Source organism: Melozone crissalis, unplaced genomic scaffold, assembly GCF_028551555.1.
Source record: "Melozone crissalis strain CALT ecotype California unplaced genomic scaffold, PUWL_Pcris_2 ptg000060l_1, whole genome shotgun sequence".
NCBI lineage: Eukaryota > Metazoa > Chordata > Aves > Passeriformes > Passerellidae > Melozone > Melozone crissalis.
The window spans coordinates 303,575-322,017 of NW_026535838.1; the positions used below are offsets into that span (position 1 = coordinate 303,575).

General features: G+C 56.3%; 1 protein-coding gene across 7 annotated transcripts in view; it reads right to left on the minus strand.

The window, feature by feature from the left end:
• The window catches only part of PAX5 (paired box 5), a 134,740-nt gene extending 116,896 nt beyond the window's left edge, over positions 1–17,844 (minus strand). For 3 of the 7 annotated variants that reach the window (XM_054287587.1, XM_054287585.1, XM_054287584.1), the window contains exons 1-5: positions 17,799–17,844; positions 10,984–11,149; positions 6,393–6,590; positions 2,851–2,915; positions 843–971 (exon numbers count right to left, since the gene is read on the minus strand). In XM_054287587.1, the coding sequence (XP_054143562.1) occupies positions 843–971; positions 2,851–2,915; positions 6,393–6,590; positions 10,984–11,149; positions 17,799–17,844 (604 nt within the window). Of the gene's footprint in view, positions 1–842; positions 972–2,850; positions 2,916–6,392; positions 6,591–10,983; positions 11,150–14,930; positions 14,974–17,798 lie in introns of those variants that run through there. The other 4 variants (XM_054287588.1, XM_054287586.1, XM_054287591.1 and 1 more) reach the window with 3 other exon arrangements.
• Between the last annotated feature and the right edge of the window lie 599 nt (positions 17,845–18,443).

An 18,443-nucleotide genomic window follows, 5' to 3' on the forward strand; every position in this document is an offset into this window, starting at 1 on the left:
CTGCACCTGCTCTGCTTGCAGGGCACTGCTGGGCCTGCACCAGCAGCAGCAGCTGAGGAACGCGGACGCCCCTCAGCAAGAGGCAGGAGGCTGATTCAGCAGGAAAGGCAGTCCCCCCTCCTCACATGTCCTCTGCATCCTCAGCTGAAAAAGCCCCACTGCAGTTCTGGCGTCCCCTCTGCTATACAAATTGTGTCCACAGCCATGGCCTCAGTTTCTCTATGTAGGTTCTTCCAAAATGAAAGTAATGCTTTAAACTAAAGCTACTTTAAAAAGACACCAGCAGAGAATTTCTCCTCTTGTACCTTCCACTCCACCTCTGGTGTCTTTCTGTCCAAAACATTGTTTTCAGCAGGATGCAGAACAAAACACCCTGTGGATCTGAGGAGTATATCAGCAATATCCAACCCCAGCTGGACTGTGCTTACTCCCACCCTTCAAGACTGACAAATGTCCCTGGTGAAGCAAGTCCTGGGAGAAGCAGCACAGCAGATGTCTATGCAGTTAATTTTCTGTCACTTTGCAGATATTTCCTATTTCAGGTGGCCACAGAGTCAACACAACTGTGTCTCTTCCCCTGTTTGCTGTCAGGAGGGAAAAGTTCCACAGTGTGGAGGAAGGCCTGGCTCCAAACCGACACACTGCCATAGCTTTGCATAGCACCTGGAGAAGGTCCCGCGTGCGGCCATTGGGCTGTCAGCACTGGATGCAGCACTGGGATGGGCCCTGGCCTGTCTGTGACCGTGGCACGTGCCAAGGGGACGTGCAGAGCACAGCCCCCAGCCCCAGCCGTGCCCAGCGCCGCGCTGAGCACTGCCCCTGCCCAGAGCCAGCCCCGCTACCTTCGTCCCGCTTGCGCTTGCTGCTCTCGGCGCCCGGCGAGGCGATGCCCAGGATCCCGCTGATGGAGTAGGACGAGCCGGCAGAGTCGGTGCTCACGGAGGACACCTGGGTCACTGATCCCGTGGAGGCTGCAAGGCAAGGACAGGCAGTCAGCCACCGCTGGCCCCCACGGTGCGAAGGAGGAGGGCTGGGGCTCAGCTGGCCACCGTGGCCCCTGCAGCTCAGGAAGAGCCCTCGCCCACCCCAGCCATGCCCATCCCCACAGCAGCATGCCACAGCAGTGCAGGGTGGCAGGAGAGGCATGGCCAGCCCTTGCCCCATCACAAGGGGCTGGCTCTGTGTGCTGAGGGACAGCAGATGCTTTTCCTTAGCAGTCAGACGCCCCATGTCACACAAAAGCTCATGGCCTGGGACAGCAGAGGCTCTCCAGTGACACAGCAGCCCAGCGAGGTGGGCAGAGCTTGCTGGGAGCACAGTCATGCAGAGAGAGGAGCTGGCACGAGAGGGTACCTGGGAGCAGGGCACCCTACACCTGCTGCACTGCGCTCTCTGCATCCTGTCAGACCACACCACCTTGCACACCTGCAGCTGCCTAGCGATGGATGGCTGAAAGACCCTGAGGTTCCCAGAAAAATCACTCAAATCCTTTTTGCTTTGGAAGAGCCCTCAGAAAAGGGTCCTGTTTGTGTCCAGCAAGGGCAGTCACTCAAGGGCAGTGTGGATGTGCCAGACTGCACAGCAAACACTGCCCCTGTGATGCTGTGGGCGTCCATGGCTGCACAGGAACAGGCAGAGGAGGGAGCACCACCATCAGCTCCCTCAGCTTACAGGCTGAGCCTGTCTTGCCATGTCCCTACATCCTAGGAGTCAACACAGACCCCAAGGACAGGATGGGGGTTACACATGTGGGACCACACCAAAGACCCCCAGACAGGACTGACACGGAGCAAAGCCATGTCGGGAATCCATGCTCCCTCTATCAACTCCAAGCCCTGAGAAAAAAGATTCTTCTTCTCTGTTCTTGACTTTTTCAGTAAGAGAAACACTTAAGCCACCACAGTGAGATAAAGGGAGGTTTTCTTCCCCAAGATTGTGTCGGCATTTTCTGGAGAGAAAGGTCTAAGGGCACAGGGTCTACAGCACGACTCCTCTGACCAGCTGAAAAAGGGCAGCTGAAAAGGGCTGCTCTGCACCTCCCCTCCCTTTCTCCCAGTGCCAGCACAGCCTTGCCAAGAGAGAAGCAGCAAGCATCTCACCCTATCACAGGTGACAACACAAAGGCAGAGAGAAACTAGGGCCCCCCAGCACTTCCTAGGGAGCAAGGGCTGACCAGTGCCCCGATGGGTTTGATGGAACAGGGACAAGAGGAGAGCCCCTCCTGCATCCCTGCTGCATTGCAGCACACAAACACCCGCCCTCCCCACAGAGACACTCAGGCAGGAGCAGGGCTGAGGGGTCTCAGCAGCCTGGGGGTCCCCTCTGGGTCACCCTCCACCAGCATCACCTCCCTCAGGCTGCAGCATCACTGCTCTGAGGATGAATTAAAAGTTTCACAAAGTTTTGCTACCTCTTCACTCAAGACTGCAAGCGCACAAAGAACTATGGAAGGGATGGTTGATAGATGGAAAAAACACATTCAAAACTACTTACTGACTAATGATGCAGAAAATGTTATGAATAAGTATCCCTTTCTTGATTTATTACTTTAATTATCTGACATTCTATAGACCCCTATTAGTGGGGTTTTTTTGGTTTAGATTTCAATTTTCTGTCTCATGGTGAAAGCTATTTATCATAATAATCAGTAAAATTCAAAACCTTTTAGCAGTATTTATAAAATTCATTTACTATGTTCAGCCCTTGGAGAATGACAAAGAAGGCACATTAGCACGTGTGCTGAAGTGTTTTATGCAGAATTATCTGTCCATAAGAATGATTAAAAGTTCTTCAGAATATTTGTAATCCATTATTATTTTTTAATGTATTTTAAAAAAAAGTTTTCCTTACCTATGCTGTGACTGGAAGCCGGGACCTGCTGATTGGGTGGCTGCTGCACCTTGGTCCTTATGATCCTGTGAGTAATGGAAAAACATGACCACTTAGCATTAGCCATGCAATGGCAGGAGGCATTAGACACTATTTTTTCAGTGCAGGACACCGACATCAATACAAAAAATGCCTTTCTGCATACGTTCCCCTCACCACTCACTGAAAGACCAAAGTTTGGCAGGTGGACCCAGCGGCACATTTGTGTCCCCAGCCCCTGCTGTTAGAGTCACCAGGGTGACATTCCATAGAGTCCCGGAGTCACAGGATGGTTTGGGTTGGAAGACACAAGAGTCGACAGCAGGTCACCTGTCCGACCTCCCTGCTCAAGCAAGGTCACCCCAGAGCAACCAAACAGGATTGCACCTGCAGGGCTCTCAGCATGCTCCAGAGCCTGGTGTTTGGTGGCTTTGAGCACCCAGTCTTCACTGCCAGGAAAGAGAAACCCACCCTGTGTGGGCAGCCAGCAGGCCAGTGCCCCCTGCCCAGGGAGCCAGAACCTTCCGAGCCCAAAGCCCCAGCCGGCTGTGGTCTGCAATGGTCTGCAACCCTGGGACAGAGGAGAGGAGAGGAGAGGAGAGGAGAGGAGAGGAGAGGAGAGGAGAGGAGAGGAGAGGAGAGGAGAGGAGAGGAGAGGAGAGGAGAGGAGAGGAGAGGAGAGGAGAGGAGAGGAGAGGAGAGGAGAGGAGAGCCCATAAGCCCCCATAAGCAGGCCCAGGGACACCCAGCTCCACCCCAGAGAAGGATGCACTGCCTTCCCCTTCCCCTCCCATCCTTGGAGGAGTCTGATGGAGGCTGCAGAGGTCTGGTCTGTCCACAAGGCATCTCCCAGCTGCCAGCCCCAGAGTGGAGCTGCTGGGCGTCAGGCACAGCCAGGGGATGGGTGTCAGGCACACACCCAGAGCAGCCAGCCCAGCGAGAGGGGCAGGAGAGACAGACCCTGCAGGGTCCAACGGCCCACTGAGCAGGGCTGCCACGGGGAAGAAAGGGTGTCCACGGCCTTCTGACACATAAACATCTTTATCTCTGCAGGAATGGAGACTGGAGCACTTGAAAGCTGCTGGACAGCTCTCAGCTGATTTCAGCAAAGCTAATCACAATGATTAATTAAGTCTTAACCGCACAGACTTGCTTCTGCTATTGAAGAATGACCTATTATTAAAATTAATGTTATTAATTAATAATTGTTATTATTATTCACTCTTACATGGAGGCAGCAGCTCAGATTTGTCTGCTGGAAGGCCCCCTCAATAGCAGGGATGAGCTGCAGGAGTCCATCCCCATAAACCCCAATGCTCCACAGGAGCAGCATCAGCACCATGGGAGGGAACAATGGAGCCCTGACACTGTGGGGACAGGGACAGAGAGCACACCTAGACCATGGGGATAGGGACAGAGAGCACATCCACACCGCGGGGACAGGGACAGAGAGCACTTCCACACCGTGGGCACAGAGAACAGGGAGCCAGATCAGGGTCTCTGTCCTCCCTGTGCAGAAATGCAGCTGCAGCGGGGCAGGAACCACTGAGCGAGAGCAAGGCTTGGGTTTGTGCTGACCAGGCAGCCCCTCATTGGTACCTCAGTGGTGAACAAGGGTACTGGGGCAGGGGCTGCATCCTTTCCCTCCAGCAAAGCCCCAAAGTACACACTCGGCGTAAAATGTGAGGATAAACCCCACAGACTGATGAAACTGCAGGATTTAGCATTAAAGCCAAGTGTTTTGATGTGAATTCCAGGTTCTTTGTCACATTATTGCTCAGTCTGGGTTTTCAAGGTGAGCTCCTAAGCTGGCAAAAACAATTCTCTGGGTAAAAAGATTGACTCAAACAGATTGCATGCTTTTCTTAAAAGGGATTGCAAACCTTTGAGGAAAGGAGAAGATCTTAGCCAGAGTCACAAGCAGATGAGAAAGAATTAGATTTACAGCCAAAACTTGGTCACAAATCATGAACTGGGTTTCTAACAAGGGCAGCAGGGGTGTGGGCATTATGAGTGTGGAAGCATACAAGGACAGGCAAGAGGAACACAGAAACTGGCTCAAAATATGACTGCAAGCTACCTAAATCTCCCTTTTAGCTAGAGCTATGACTGCCTTTTCGGTAGTTTTTTGGAGGACATGTGACATTCTCCTACACAAGCAGAAGACTGCTTGTAACAGCCTGCTTCTCTCATGACTCGCTGATGTTAATGGAAGCAGAGCTTTTCCTTAGGTATTTGATGTTTTCCTTTGGTTTTCCTAATGTCTGTAGTATTTCTCAAGCTCTCTTTAAAGACACCATGCCCACAGAGTTACTGCATGGTGCTGTGGAGCCAGCAAGGCTGCACATGAACTGACCCATTTTTTCTTTCAATTCCACCAACCCATGACTCGACATTCAGCCCATCAGGGCAGAGGCTGCACTCTCCCCCAACGCTGGGGAAGCCACTCCGGCTACTCAAGCGGCAACTCCATGAATGCAAATCAGATTGGGATAGCCAATAAAGGAATATTGCACCAATTTATTTCACGTCTGGACGCAAATGAGAGATTTTATAGCGAGCTGCATTCAAAGAATTTGCATGCAGTTGCACAAGTGAAAATCACCTCACCGGCGTGGTGAGGAGGAAGCCCAGAACAGAGTGAAAATTAACAAACCCTGCTTGCAAGGGCCGTGGGTGCCCAAAAGCTGCTCAAGTATTCATCTCTCACTGTTGCTCTGGCAGGGCTGGAGATGCCATGTAGTATTTTACTGGGTTTTTCCAGCCTTATGCATCACTTGACTCAGGGGGAAACCATGGCCACAGAAGGTGTAATGGACAAGGCAGCAGGTCGGAGCCCCTGAAACCAGGCCTTCCATGAGCCCAGCCCTGACTTGCAAAGCCATGGCAAAGCACCCAAACGTGGGACTCAGTCTCCAAATGAGATTCCCCTGCATTTTCACAAAAGCAATTCCAGGCCACTTAAGTTCTCCAAGGCAAAAAGCAGACAGTGGAGGCCCTCAGACGCTACCAACCGAATTCCCCCATTGATATTCACACTGAACACAGGCCTGGGCCAATGTCAGCAGCACCAATCGGGTGTCAGGGGACAAAATGGAACCTCAGCCCCATGCCTTGGGTCTCTTTCTTACCCAGATGACTGCCACCCTACTCAAAGGCCATCTGATCTTCCCCCCTGGGCAAAGCCTGTCCCACCGAACCCTCACCCCACAGGGCAGAGCAGAGCAGGGGCTTTGCTCTGCTGCAAACACACAGGGTCATTCCCAGCAAGGCGCTCCGACTCACCAACAGGGGAAAGCATGGAAAAGAAGCCAAGGCTGGCAGAAGAACCTGCCCACTCCTAGGAAACCCTCATCACCCGCGGTGCTTCAGCACTCAGCTCAGCCTACAGCTGCTCCCAAGCCCCGGTGCCCTGGGCAAACAGGTGAGGCTGCTTTTCTCACAAACAGCCCCGAACACCCAGTGCTACCAAAGACAAAGCCATGGTGACACGGAGCACCCCACCCCAGAGCCACCAGCTGTACCTGTTAATGGAGCTGACACTGGGCACGGTGTCGTTGTCACACACTCGCTCAGCAAGGAGTCTGTCCCTGATCTCCCAGGCAAACATGGTGGGATTTTGGCGTTTGTACTCTGCAATTTTTTCAACGACTTTGGGTGTGGCGACCTTTGGTTTTGATCCTCCAATCACTCCAGGCTTAATACTCCCGGTTTCATAATACCTGGGACAACATCCAAAACAAAGCTTTGGTTATCACACACAGACAGAGAGCATGCTCTGAGATTTATAGAGAACATCATCTCAAGGTAACCAAACCCCAGCAAATCCTGAGATACATCTTCACTTCCACATACACATTTCCTGCCTGTGTGGTTCTTTATCACCTAATAGATTAATTTATAGTAATTGGAATTGGGCCTCAGGATACAATACATATTTTTCTGTAATAGCAAGACAAAAGAAACAACGCAAGATTAAAGGGCATGCTGAGATCCAAAATTAACTGAAAATGTGTGTTATTAATCAGCAGTGCTGGCAATAATAGAAACAAATCACACCAAAGACCACTTTTTGCAGTGGACTCTTTTGTAGCAAATTGCTGTTTTTACAGAAATGCTGTCATTAATATCTACAGCTTGTTATGATTCAAAGTGAAATGAAGGCTAGATGTTGTATTTTATTTGCACCTCTGGAATAAATACACCAGCATATCTTTTTCCTATTTTACGATTTCAATATGCATATTATGGTTTTAATAGTTCATATTTTTCAAAATGTATTCTTTTCATCATTATGTTTTCAGTAGTTTCAATAACAAATTTTGAGGGAAAGGGAGCTGCTCATGCTGTGGAGGGGTCCAGCTGAGGCAGGATTGCTTTCTGTGACCAGCCCTTCCTCGGGTGCAGCATCTTCCCTACTACCAGCAGCTCTGCTGATGCCACAAAAGGTACCACCTTTCTGGTACCACCTCTCTCCACCCAGGAAAGGTGGAGAATGAGATGCCCAAAGCAATATAAATCTGACCGATTTTCCACATGTACACCACACAAGATCAGCAGCTTTTGGTAGCTTTGCCATAACACCTGGCAGCTGGGATCCGGGGGCCGTGCCAGTGTCCCCCTTCAGTGCAGTCTTGCCCACGCTGTGAGGAGCAGCAGTCACACCTCGCGTGCCGAGGGCCCCAACGGAGCCCAGAATGAGACTCTGCTCCTCCGTGCTGCAGTCAGGGCATTCCACACAGGAGGCTCTCTCACAGCCCTCTACTTATGTGCATCTTGTGAATTTTCACATGACCAGGTGAAAAATAAACCCCAGTAATAAGCTGCCACCCCGGCTGCCCTTATCCTGCGCCCCCTTTCACAGGGAGCAGCCTCTCACCCACCAGGCGCCCACCGAGCTGCGCCCGCAGCAGCTCAGTCACCACTGATCACTGCCCCGTGCCCCCATTCCTACCTCAGGAAAAACTCACAAGCTGGAAGATAGGAACGCTTATTTATGTATTTTCCCTGCAACTGTCTGACACAACCATTATACAAAAAAGAAAAAAAAATTTCTCCCATCTTTTGAGCCTGAGCAGAGCACAAACAGTCTGCACAGCCAAAGTCTGCCTCCCTGCCTCCCTGAAACATGCAATCATGTTCATCAAATTTTTGCCTGGCTACCTGTTCTCAGTGTTTCTGGGAGAGCTCTGTGTGCAGGGCCTAAGGCTCCTCTTAAGAGACTCACACCAAATTGCTCACACGTGTTCTCAGATACTTTGTGTGCAAATGTTGAACACCAGTCTCCATGCAATACTCATGCAATATCAATAATGGCAAGTGCTGAGTGTTAGAGATGGACTAACCCTCATGCAATATCAATAATGGCAAGTGCTGAGTGTTAGAGATGGACTAACCCTCCTTCTGCCCCTAAATGCTGTGAGCTTTAAGGCAGAGGGGGAAAATTTAGCTCCCCTTGCACTTCCATGAGGACATGAGAAAATAATGGCAAACATGGCCCATAAACCTTCTAAAAGCTTGCACCTCTTCCCTCAAAACCTTGAGGCTGAGGTTGCTGGCACTGCTTTTTTGAGGAGGATGTAGAACACAGCCAGGCAACACTACTGATGCTACCAGACAGCAACCCACAATTTTCTGAGATCTAGTCAAAATTGTGGATTTCACAACTGTTTCTAAGCGCTTTCTTGCAACAGAGCCCAGGGCCAGCGCCCTGCAGTCCAGGGCAGCCTGGCCAAGAGGAGCACTCCCAAGAGGACAGGGCGCTGTGCCTGCGCAGACCAGCCACGGCTTTCCCATGGCTGAGCCACGCAGCAGAGCCAGAGAGGGCCCTTGCCCTCAGTGCTGCAGCTGTGAGGGCTCGCTGGGGTGCTCAGAGCAGCCAGCCCTGCCCTCGTGAGCCTTTGGGCTCTGCCCGCCTGCCCGCTCTCATGGCTCAGCCCAGGCACAGAGGAGCCCCAGCAAGGTGCACTCACCCGAAGGGAGGCGCAGGATTGAGCCCACATCCCTCCCTGCGCCACCCTGGGCACGCGTGGGGACAGTCCTCACCCTGCCCTGTGTCACAGGCATCCCCCTCCTCTCCCCAGCAATGGATCTGGGCGTAGTCGTGTTGTACTGCACTGAACTGCACAGTCACAAAGCCTGCAGGGTGCATGGCTCCAGCATTTCTGACTCCCATCCTCATTTTAAGGGCAGGGATTGCTGCAGCCAGCACCATTCCATGTGCACCAGGTCAGGGCCTTTTGCTCCAGAGAGTTGCAAAGGCAGGTGTAGGGTGGGCACCACCACAGCACCCTCCTCTGAGGGTTAAGAGCTTCACTTGCCCTGCAACAGCTGGTTACCTGCCTCTGGATGGATTTTTTAAACTGCATCTAGTACTGAAAAATTCCAATAATAAAATTCCAAATGCAAGGATCTATCTTAAGGATTCCCACTTTTCACATACATGCACACATGCAAGAAAACATACACAAACAGAGATGCAACTACAGAGACATTTTACCCACTGTAATTATTAGTTAAGAAAATAATGAGCTATGAAATTTCAATTTATTGCTGACAACTTTAATGACAGAGCTCTGGAACCTCACTCTGAGCTCCATAGTGCAAATATATCTAACAGCAGACCTAACTGCCAGGAGTAAAACCATCCGACTTCTGCCTGGTGGATAAATACATTCCTGTTTCCAAGCTGTGTGTTAGTTTGATGGGATTGGTGGCAGCTCCAGTGCAACAGAGAGGACCACCAGCCACACCACAGCAGCCAGGCAGGAGCAGGAGCTGCAGCTGAGTGAAACAGCCCGTGGTGGGCAGCACAAAGCCCATGGGAAGCTCTCCTCCCTACACCAGCTCAAGGCGTTTGTGCTCTCAAACCCCAGAAGCGCACGGAGGCTGCAGGGAAGGCACATCCCTGCGAGCAGGGAGGAGAGGGGAAGCAGGAGCGCCGAGGGCAGCCCCGGCACTGGAGCTGCTGCTCGCCAGCTGGGGCAGGCAGAGTGACAGGGTTGTGTGGAGAACAGCGACAAAACTGTGCAAAACTGGGACCCGTGATCCCGACAGACCTGGACACTGACACGGGCACTGATCGATCAACACATCCCCTGTGTGTTGCTATAAATTAAATGCCTTCAATTGTCTTTGCAGCTATGCTATGTTTGTAAGGAACTGGAAAAAAATTTAAAATAAAAATAGTAAAATGCTAAACAGTGAAATTAACTGTGCAATCACAACAAACAACTCAATAGTTAACTTTTCCAGATCATAAAGAAAAACACTTGAAAAAAAATCCCCTTAATATAAGTTGCCCAAGTCTGTAAGAATACCTGGGGTTCAAAACCATTTAAAAATGGTAATTTACACAAATTAAGTTTAGGTTTGCACAGAAGATTAAGGAATCAAAAAGGGAAAAAGCAAGCTTGGCATTTTTTAGCTGAATTTACGCCAAATTTTAAGCAGCATCAGGAAATAATATTAATTCAGAGTTTAATATCCTGTTGCCACAGTGTTTGGAGCAGCTCTTAGCCGAACAGAGAGCTACTCCCAAAGTAGCCAAAATACCTTTAAGATGGTTACTAGTTACTCATGGTGTTCTGCTCTCTCTTACTCCAGTAGAAGACTGTAAAAATATGTTTGATTATAAACAGTGGGATAGATTGCAGAATAGCTTGCATGAACGCACGTGCCGCAACACTGATGAAATACATCATGATAACATTGTTTAAAAGGAGTTCTACTCAGGAAGCAAAACAAGTAATTTCCACAACTTCTACTTTTTCTTCACATTTTGCTGAATGTGACTCCCAGATTTCCCTTCCTGCTCAGAGCAGACAGGCGCAGGACATATACTATATATATATACATATGTGTGTGTATATATTTTTATATATATATATATACACACACAGCAAATACTCACGGCGTTCTGCACTTTGCGTCAGGATTAGAAGCTGTAACAGGGGCTAACAAGACCCACGGATATTGGCTGTTTCTTTGCAGATCAGACACACGAAACACGACTCCTCGGGAAGCCGCTCCCCTCCCCGTTTGCTTGCAGCCCCTGGCCCCGGGGCTGGCCCCGACACTTGTGACGGACACGGGAGGATTCGCCGTCCCCTTTACCTGCCGAGGATTTTGCTGACACAGCCGTGGCTGACGCGGAGCTGCCGGGAGATGTCACACGGCCGGACCCCTTGGTGGGCGAGTTCCACGATCCTTTGGCGAACGACATCGGGGAGAGGGCGGCCGTTCACAAAAACACCCCCCAGCTGGTTCACGCCTCCGTGTCCTGCAACACACGGGCAGGGGGAGAAGGGCAGGACGAGAGCGGTGAGAGAGTTCCGGCGGTCCCGGCAGGGCAGAGCCTCCCCCCGAACCGCCTCCCCAGAACCGGCCCGGTTTTCCCGCAGCAGCGCGGAGCTGCCCTCGGCGCCGCAACGGAGCGGGCACGGGGCAGCGCTCGGTGCCGCCCGGAGCCGGGGCCAGGCCCGGAGCCGGCCCGGGCAGCGGAGGCTCCTCGGAGCCACAAATGGGGCTGGGGGGTCCCTCAGCCCTCGTACTGCCTCTGCCTAAGCACAGAAAGACACCTGAAATTAAACACGCCGTGTTTCGGTTTTGGCTTTCCCCAGATGCCTTGAATTAATCAGGTGGGGGAAGGGGAAAAGAGAGAGAGAAAGAGAAAAAAAGGGAGAGAAGGAGAGGCAGAGAGATAGAAAGGCAGAAAGACAGAAAAGAAAGAGAAAGAAAGAGAGAAAGAAAGAAAGAGAGAAAGACGGGAAAGACAGACAGAAAGAAAGACAGACAGACAGACAGAAAGAGAAAGAAAGACAGAAAGACAGAAAGAAAGAAAGAAAGAAAGAAAGAAAAAGAAAGAAAGAAAGAAATTCTGCTCTCTTGGCTGATTCTGTGACCCCACAAATAAAACATGAACACTTGGGCAAGCCCAGCGTATGACTCCTTTTTGAGCAGATTTTCACTGTTCACGTTTAACAAAGTGAATTATATATCTGATGGGATCCAGGACCCACTTGGAGGAATAGCAGTGAAGCTGTGTCAACCCCATGAAGACACATTAATCCCCCGTACCAGAAGGTAATATAATTAACCCTTATGTTGCTATTCATCCGACTACTTATATTACAGAGGGATAGAGAAGCTAAAAACAAGCCATAGACATAGTGCAGATGCCAATTCTGGAACAAAAGTAATACAGAAAATGTCTCTGTTTAAGCAGGATCGGAAGTCTACTGACTAAGCTGGCAAGCCAAATGCCTCAGTGTTTAAAAAAAATTTTCTACAGCACTATTTTTATTTTAACTTTGTTACTTCACTATTGACAAACTGCCGTCAAACTTGGCAAGCACCTTTTACCATTTGTAAGGGCACGTAAGGAACCCGCATGAAACGGGCGATGTTGAGAGCTGTGGCGAGCAGACCGGAGCCTGCTGCGCGCTCGGCGGAGCGGGAGAGGCGGACTGTGCCCGCGGCCTCGCTGCGCGCCCGGGAGCGCACACCGGCGCTGGGAGCCGGCCCCGCTGCGCGCCCGGGACACCGAGACTCGCTGAGACAGCTCCGCGGCCGCCGAGGCCAACGGGACCTGCCCGCAAAGAGACCTCCGCCCCGCTGGGCTCCGAGTGCGAGGAATCGCGCACAGTTTGAGTGGGAAGGTCCTGGAGTGGCGGTGGTCCGGCAAGGGGGGAGAGGAAGGAAGGAGAGGAAGGAGAGGAAGGAGAGGAAGGAGAGGAAGGAGAGGAAGGAGAGGAAGGAAGGAAGGAAGGAAGGAAGGAAATTAGAGAAAAATAAAAAGAAACAAAAAGAAAGGGAAATAACAGGAAGAAAATGGTACAGAAGGCGTCATTAAGACGTGCCTTCCTCAAGGAAGGGGCCGACTCTACCCCTGGAGCCCGTCTCCAGTCCCCGGAGGCCGGCAGGAACCGGGCCTGCCCAGGCCGGGAGCATCGGCCCTGCAGGCGCCGGAAACAAAGGCTGGGGCCCCGGCCGCCCCTTGCTCAAACCTGCCCCAGCCCCGGGCCGCGGCCCCGGCGCCGAGCGCGGCTTCTGCCCGCCGGGGCCTCCCCGCCGGGGCCGCGCTCCCCGGCAGCTGCGGACCGGGGGCCCCGTCGGGCCGGGGGCTGCCGGAGCGGCGGGGAAGCCGAGCTCCGTCCGCGCCTCGGTGCGGGATGAGGCGGCCGCCCCTGCCCTGCGCAGGGAGGGGGGACGGGCAGGGACTCGGGGGCTGTTTCGGGAGCTCCGCGGGCCCAACGCAGAGCCGCGGTGCAGCCGGGCGGGCGGGCAGCGAGGGGAAGCCAAGGGAGGCCGTCCCGGGGACCCGCCGAGCCAGCGGGTCGGGGCCGCTCCGGCCATGCCCAGCCCGCCTCGCCGTCCCCGCGTAGCCCGGACGGAGGCGGCCGGCGGCTCTGCCCACGCGGGACGAGGAAGCAGCGGGGACCGGCGCCAGGAGGGACCGAAATCTCGCTCCGGACTGCCCCGGCCACCGTTCCCCGCGGCCGTGCTGCCCCCTCGCTCCTTCCGCTGCAGCCGGCTCCCCGTCCTCCTCTGCTTTTTTTCAATGGGGTCCCGACCCCACGTCCACCCTCACGCCCCCGAGGAGCCGCGGGTCTGGAGATCGCTTGGCAGCAAATGACCTCGGAGGCTTCCCGGCCGCGGTCCGGACCGGAAAAAAGGCACCGGCGTTTTGGTTTTATTCCTTCTGTTTGCCCAGAAATTCCTGAGGACGGCATGGATTTTCCAGAGCCGCGAGTGCCGGCAGAGGCGCGGCTGAAACCCGCCGCGGCCGCTGCCGCCTGGGCCGTCCGGCCCGTGCTCCGTGGGCTCCCGCGGGCTCCCGCGGGCTCCGTGCCCGCTCGCACCCGGCGGGGCAAGGGGCGCTCGGCGGCGGGGACCCCGCGCCCGCCCCCCAGCCCGCCCCGCACCGCGCGCTTCCCGACCCCAGAGTTCGCCTTTGAAAAAAAGCGATTCGGTTTGATGCCGGCAGAGAAATGAATAAACGCGGAGGTCGAGCGCTTCGCTGCCTGAGAGGGAAAGTACGATTTAACGGGGGCGGCAGAGCGCCAGCGTCCCAGCCCCGCACGACCCTAGAAATGCAGCGGCGGCAAGAGGGGACGGGAAATGGGCCGATGAACGGCGGGCGCGGAGAGGACAAGGGAGAGAGGGAGGGAATCTGCAGCTCCGGAGCTCGGTGGTTTATTTTGCAAACAAATTTCTTTGAGCCGAAAGGCTGCGATGCACCGGGAAATGAGATTAGTTCTACCTTAAATTCCCTCGCAATCTCTCGCCGTAATGCAGCGTTTAACTCGCCGTGAGAGAAAATGTCATTTCACATAACACTGTGCTAATGGATAAGTCTTCCCCGACCTCTCAAGCACAACAAATCTCGGGCGAACCCATCGAGCACGACCTGTTAACTTCACCGGCCGCCCGCTCCGCCGCCCCACGCCGCGATCGTGACGCCATTCTTCGGGGTTTAAAAAGACAAAAATCTTCCCTGCAGCCCAGCTCCTCGCATTTCGCATCAGTTCAATTTGTTCGGGGTTTGGGGGGACTTCTATTTGTTTGTTTAGGGGTTTTAGTTCTTGAGGGTTTGTTTTTGGTTTTTGGGGTTTTTTTTTCTTTATTTCCAATTAACGAATTTCAAAATGTTGAAAAAAAGAAAGAATATCGTGCAGCAAACTTTTCCGTTCGTCGGAAATACCTGGCGGGTTTTTCCCCGGATATTTGATTTAGGGAGAGAAACAAGCATACGCACACACATGTAACATCTGTGTATTCATCCATGTACACCAGCGCGCGTCCGTATGTACTGATGGCTGTGCATGCGTCCAGAGACGTGTTTATACATCCATCCGTACAGACGCACACACGCGCGGTGACAGCGGCTCTCTCTCCGCGGGAAAACAGCCCCGCACCGGCCGCTCCCGCAGCCCCCCGGCACCGGCACCCCGCTGCCGCTGGGGCTGAACGTGGGCGGGCAGCCCGGCCCGGCCACGGACGGAGAGGATCGCGCGGAGCCCGTCGCGCCCGCTCAGACAAGTTGAAGGGCAGGCACTTACTGTGCATCGCTGCGAACGGGTCGTGCTTACAGTGTATTTCCATCGGAGCGGTCCGGGGCCGGGCGACCTCGCTGAGCTGATCTCGATTCGCCGGCGGCGCTCGGGTTTCGGGCTGAGGGAGGGAGCCCGCGAAAAAGGACGGAGACCGACCAGAACCGAACAAACAAATAGAAAAAACCCAAACCAACGCATAAAACAAAACAAGCCAAAAAACCAAAAACAACCAAAAAAAAACCTCAAACCGAACGAAACAAACAAAAAAAAGAAAAAAAAAAGAAAAAAAAGGGAAAAAAAAGGAAAAAAAAGACAACCAAAAAGGGGTGAAAAATAAAATAGAACAAAATCCCTCAAAAAGCGAAGAGTCCTGCCGCGTGACGGGTCGCGGTATCCAAGAGCGCCGGCCGAACGCAGCTCCCGAGCCGCTCGCAGCCTCCGGAGGCTCCGTCGGGGGGGCGCGGAGCGGCCGCCCCGGGCTCAGCCCCTGGCCTCAGCCGCTCCGTGGGCGGCTGCCGATGCGCAGCACCCGCCGCCGGGCTCCGGGGGGTCACTGGGCGCGGAGAGGGGCGAGCGCCTCTGTCCGGCGGACCGGAGCCCAGCGCTGCCCGCCCGACGGCTCTTTGTGCTGGCGGTGCCGGCGGCTGCGCGGCGGCGGCGGCGGCCGAGGCGGGCGGCGGCGGGGGCGGGCGCCCCGTCCGCGGGGCTCGGTCCCGGGGCGGCGGCGCTGCTCCGCCTGTGCCGCCCCCCGCCGCGCCGCTCGCAGCAACTCGCGGCGCCGGGCGGGGCGGCGGCGGTGGGCGAGGGGAGCGGCGGGGGAAGGTGTGCGAGAGGGCGGGGAGCGTGAATGGGGGCCGGGCTCGCCGCGGCCCCGCGGGACCGGGCCGCCCCGTCAGCGGCCGCCGTCCGACCTGGGGCGCCGGCGCGGCGCGACCATCGCTGCCCGCCCGCCGGGGCCGCGGCGCCCCCTCCCCTCTGTGCGTCCGTCCGTCCCTCCCCTCGCCCGCCGTGGGCCGCCGGGGCGGCGGCGCCTGGCTGGCTCGGGCGGTGCGCCCGGCGCGCTGCCGGCCGCCGGCGGCCGCGGGGGTTGTGGCGGGCGGCGGGGGCGGGGCGGGGCCGGCCGGGGCGGGGCCGGGCGCGGCGGGGGGGCGCGGGACCGGCCCCGCCCCGCGGCCCCGCGGCCCGCGCAGCGCGCGCGGAGGGGGCGGCGGGCGGCGCTTCAGCACCGCGCGGGCGGACAGCGGCGGGGGCGGGGCCCGCCCGTCACTCAGCGTCGCGGCCAATCGCAAAGTTAACCTGCCGGCGTCCCGCATTGGCCGCCGAGCTCCGGCGCTGCCTATTGGCGGGCCGCGAGCCAATAAAGGGCGGGGGGCGTGGCCGCGGGGCGGCGGGGGCGCCGCCACTCGTGACTGAGCCGTGGGTGGGTCCCGCTGGGGTGCGGGCCCGGGACCCCCGACGGCCCGGCCCGGCCCGGCCCGTGCGTCCGACGCCGACCCGACGCCGCTCCCCGTGGCCGTTGGTCTCCCCGACGCCCGGACGGCGCGTGTCGGGTCCCTGGGTCCCGGCACCCGTGGGAGCCCGGGCCGAGGCCGCGGTCAGGGAGGTTCTCGGCCGGCTCGTCCTGCCCGTGGCCGCGCCGGGGCTCGGCGGCGCCGCGCCCAGCAGCGGCGAGTTCCCCCTCAGGCCGCCGCGCCCGCGGGTCTCGCCCCGCGGCGGTGCTGCCCCGGCCGAGCCCCTGACGGAGGCCCGGGCAGTCTGCCTCGCCTCACGGTGACCCTGGCGGCGGGGCACAGCCCCCTGCACCGGCGGCCTGCCCTCGGCCCCGCCGCTCGCATGTTCTCCCACGGGGATCTTTGTGGGGACGAGGGTGCGGGAGAGCTCAGCCCCAGCCGGGGCGAGACCTTCCGGCCCCGCTGAACCCTTCAGGTCACGGCGGCAGCGCGGCCGTGCCCCGGCCCGTCCTTGGGCCGCGCGGGGCCGGTATCCGCTGCCGACGGGCGGGCGCGGGCCGAGTTTTCGTTGAAGTCGAAACTGCGGGGCGCGGCCGAGGCGCAGCGCGGAGCCGGCACGGAGTCCGGCCGAAGCACGGCGAGGGCCGATCCCCGCGCAGCCCGGCAGCCCAGCCCGGGCCGTCGGGCGGCTCCCTCTGCTGCCGCTCGGCTCCTCGGCTCGGGGCGGCCGTCGGGGACGGCGGGCATGCTGGGCCCGGCGCGGAGGGGACGAGCGGGCAGGCAAGACGGGCTCACATCCTGCCCGGCCCCCGTTCCTGCCGTGACCCCCCGTCCTCCTCCTGCTTGTCGCTCAACCGGTACTGAGGTGAAGCCCCCTCGGCCCTGCTCTCTACAGGGGCCAGAGGCGCAGAGGCTTTGGAGCGCCTTGTCACGGGCCCCGGCCCGTCCGCGTCATCCTGCCCGGCCCAGGCTGCTGCCCCTGCGGCCACCCCCGCTCCCGGCCGCCTCCGCCGCGCCATGAAATGCTTTATCGATTAAACGATTATTCAGGCGATTTAACTAATAAAAGGCCCCATCGATCGCTTCGAAATTGCATTCCGCCACCGAGCCGCCAGGCCGCCTCCGCGCCCTGCGCCGCCCGCGCCGCCGCCGCGCTGTCCGCGGGGACGCCGTGACGGGACTCCGCAGCCTCCGGCCATGCCCGGTGCCTGTGCCGCTGCCCGCCTGTCCGCAGCCCGGGGCACACGGACACCAGGGTGCCTCTCCACGGCCGGCGGAGCACTCGGCAGCCCGCCGCCTCCCCGACGGGCTCGCGGGGAGCTGCTCCCACCCCGCCCGGTTCGCCTCGCGTCCCCGCTCACGCCGGCGCCCCCCTTGTCCGCGGAGCCGCCGGGCTCCCCGCAGCCCCCGGCCCGAGTCCCACCTGTGCGGCCGGCTCGCGGTGCCGCGTAGGTTTTCTCCAGCTCCATTCCGGCTCTTCAGGACTTGGGGAAACGGAGGCAAAAAAAAGTTTCCACGTCGTTTTGCAACCTCTTCCTTTTCCCTCTTTCTTTTTTTCTTTTCTTTTTATTGTTTTGTATTCTTTTCTCTTTTCTTGTATTTTCCGTTTTCCTTTTCCTCCTTTCTGTTTTCTTGTCTTTTCTTCTTTTCTTGTCTTTTCTTCTTTATTTTCTTTTTTCCCCTTCTTTCTTTTCTTTATTTTCCTTCTTTATTTTTTCTCCTTTTTTCCTTTCCTTTTTTTTTTTTTTTTTTTTTTTTTTTTTTTTTTTTGTGAGGGGCTCTCTCAGGTTGGAATAATTCAACTCTTCCGCTCCCCGCCGAGCTTTTGCAGCTGATCACTGAGCTGAAACTAAACGTTTTAGGTGGAAAAAAGCCTCTGAAGGAACCGTGAAATGATTAAGAAACTAAAGAGCTCCTCGCCATGTGAGATCATGTCCTGTTCTCTAAAACATCACAAGATGTCCCCAGACGCAGCCAAAACCCAGGAAAACTCTGACATGTTCTGTAGCAGGAATCAAAGTTTGCTCGCAGCCGGCCGCCCCCCGAGCTCTCCGCCGCCCCGGCAGCG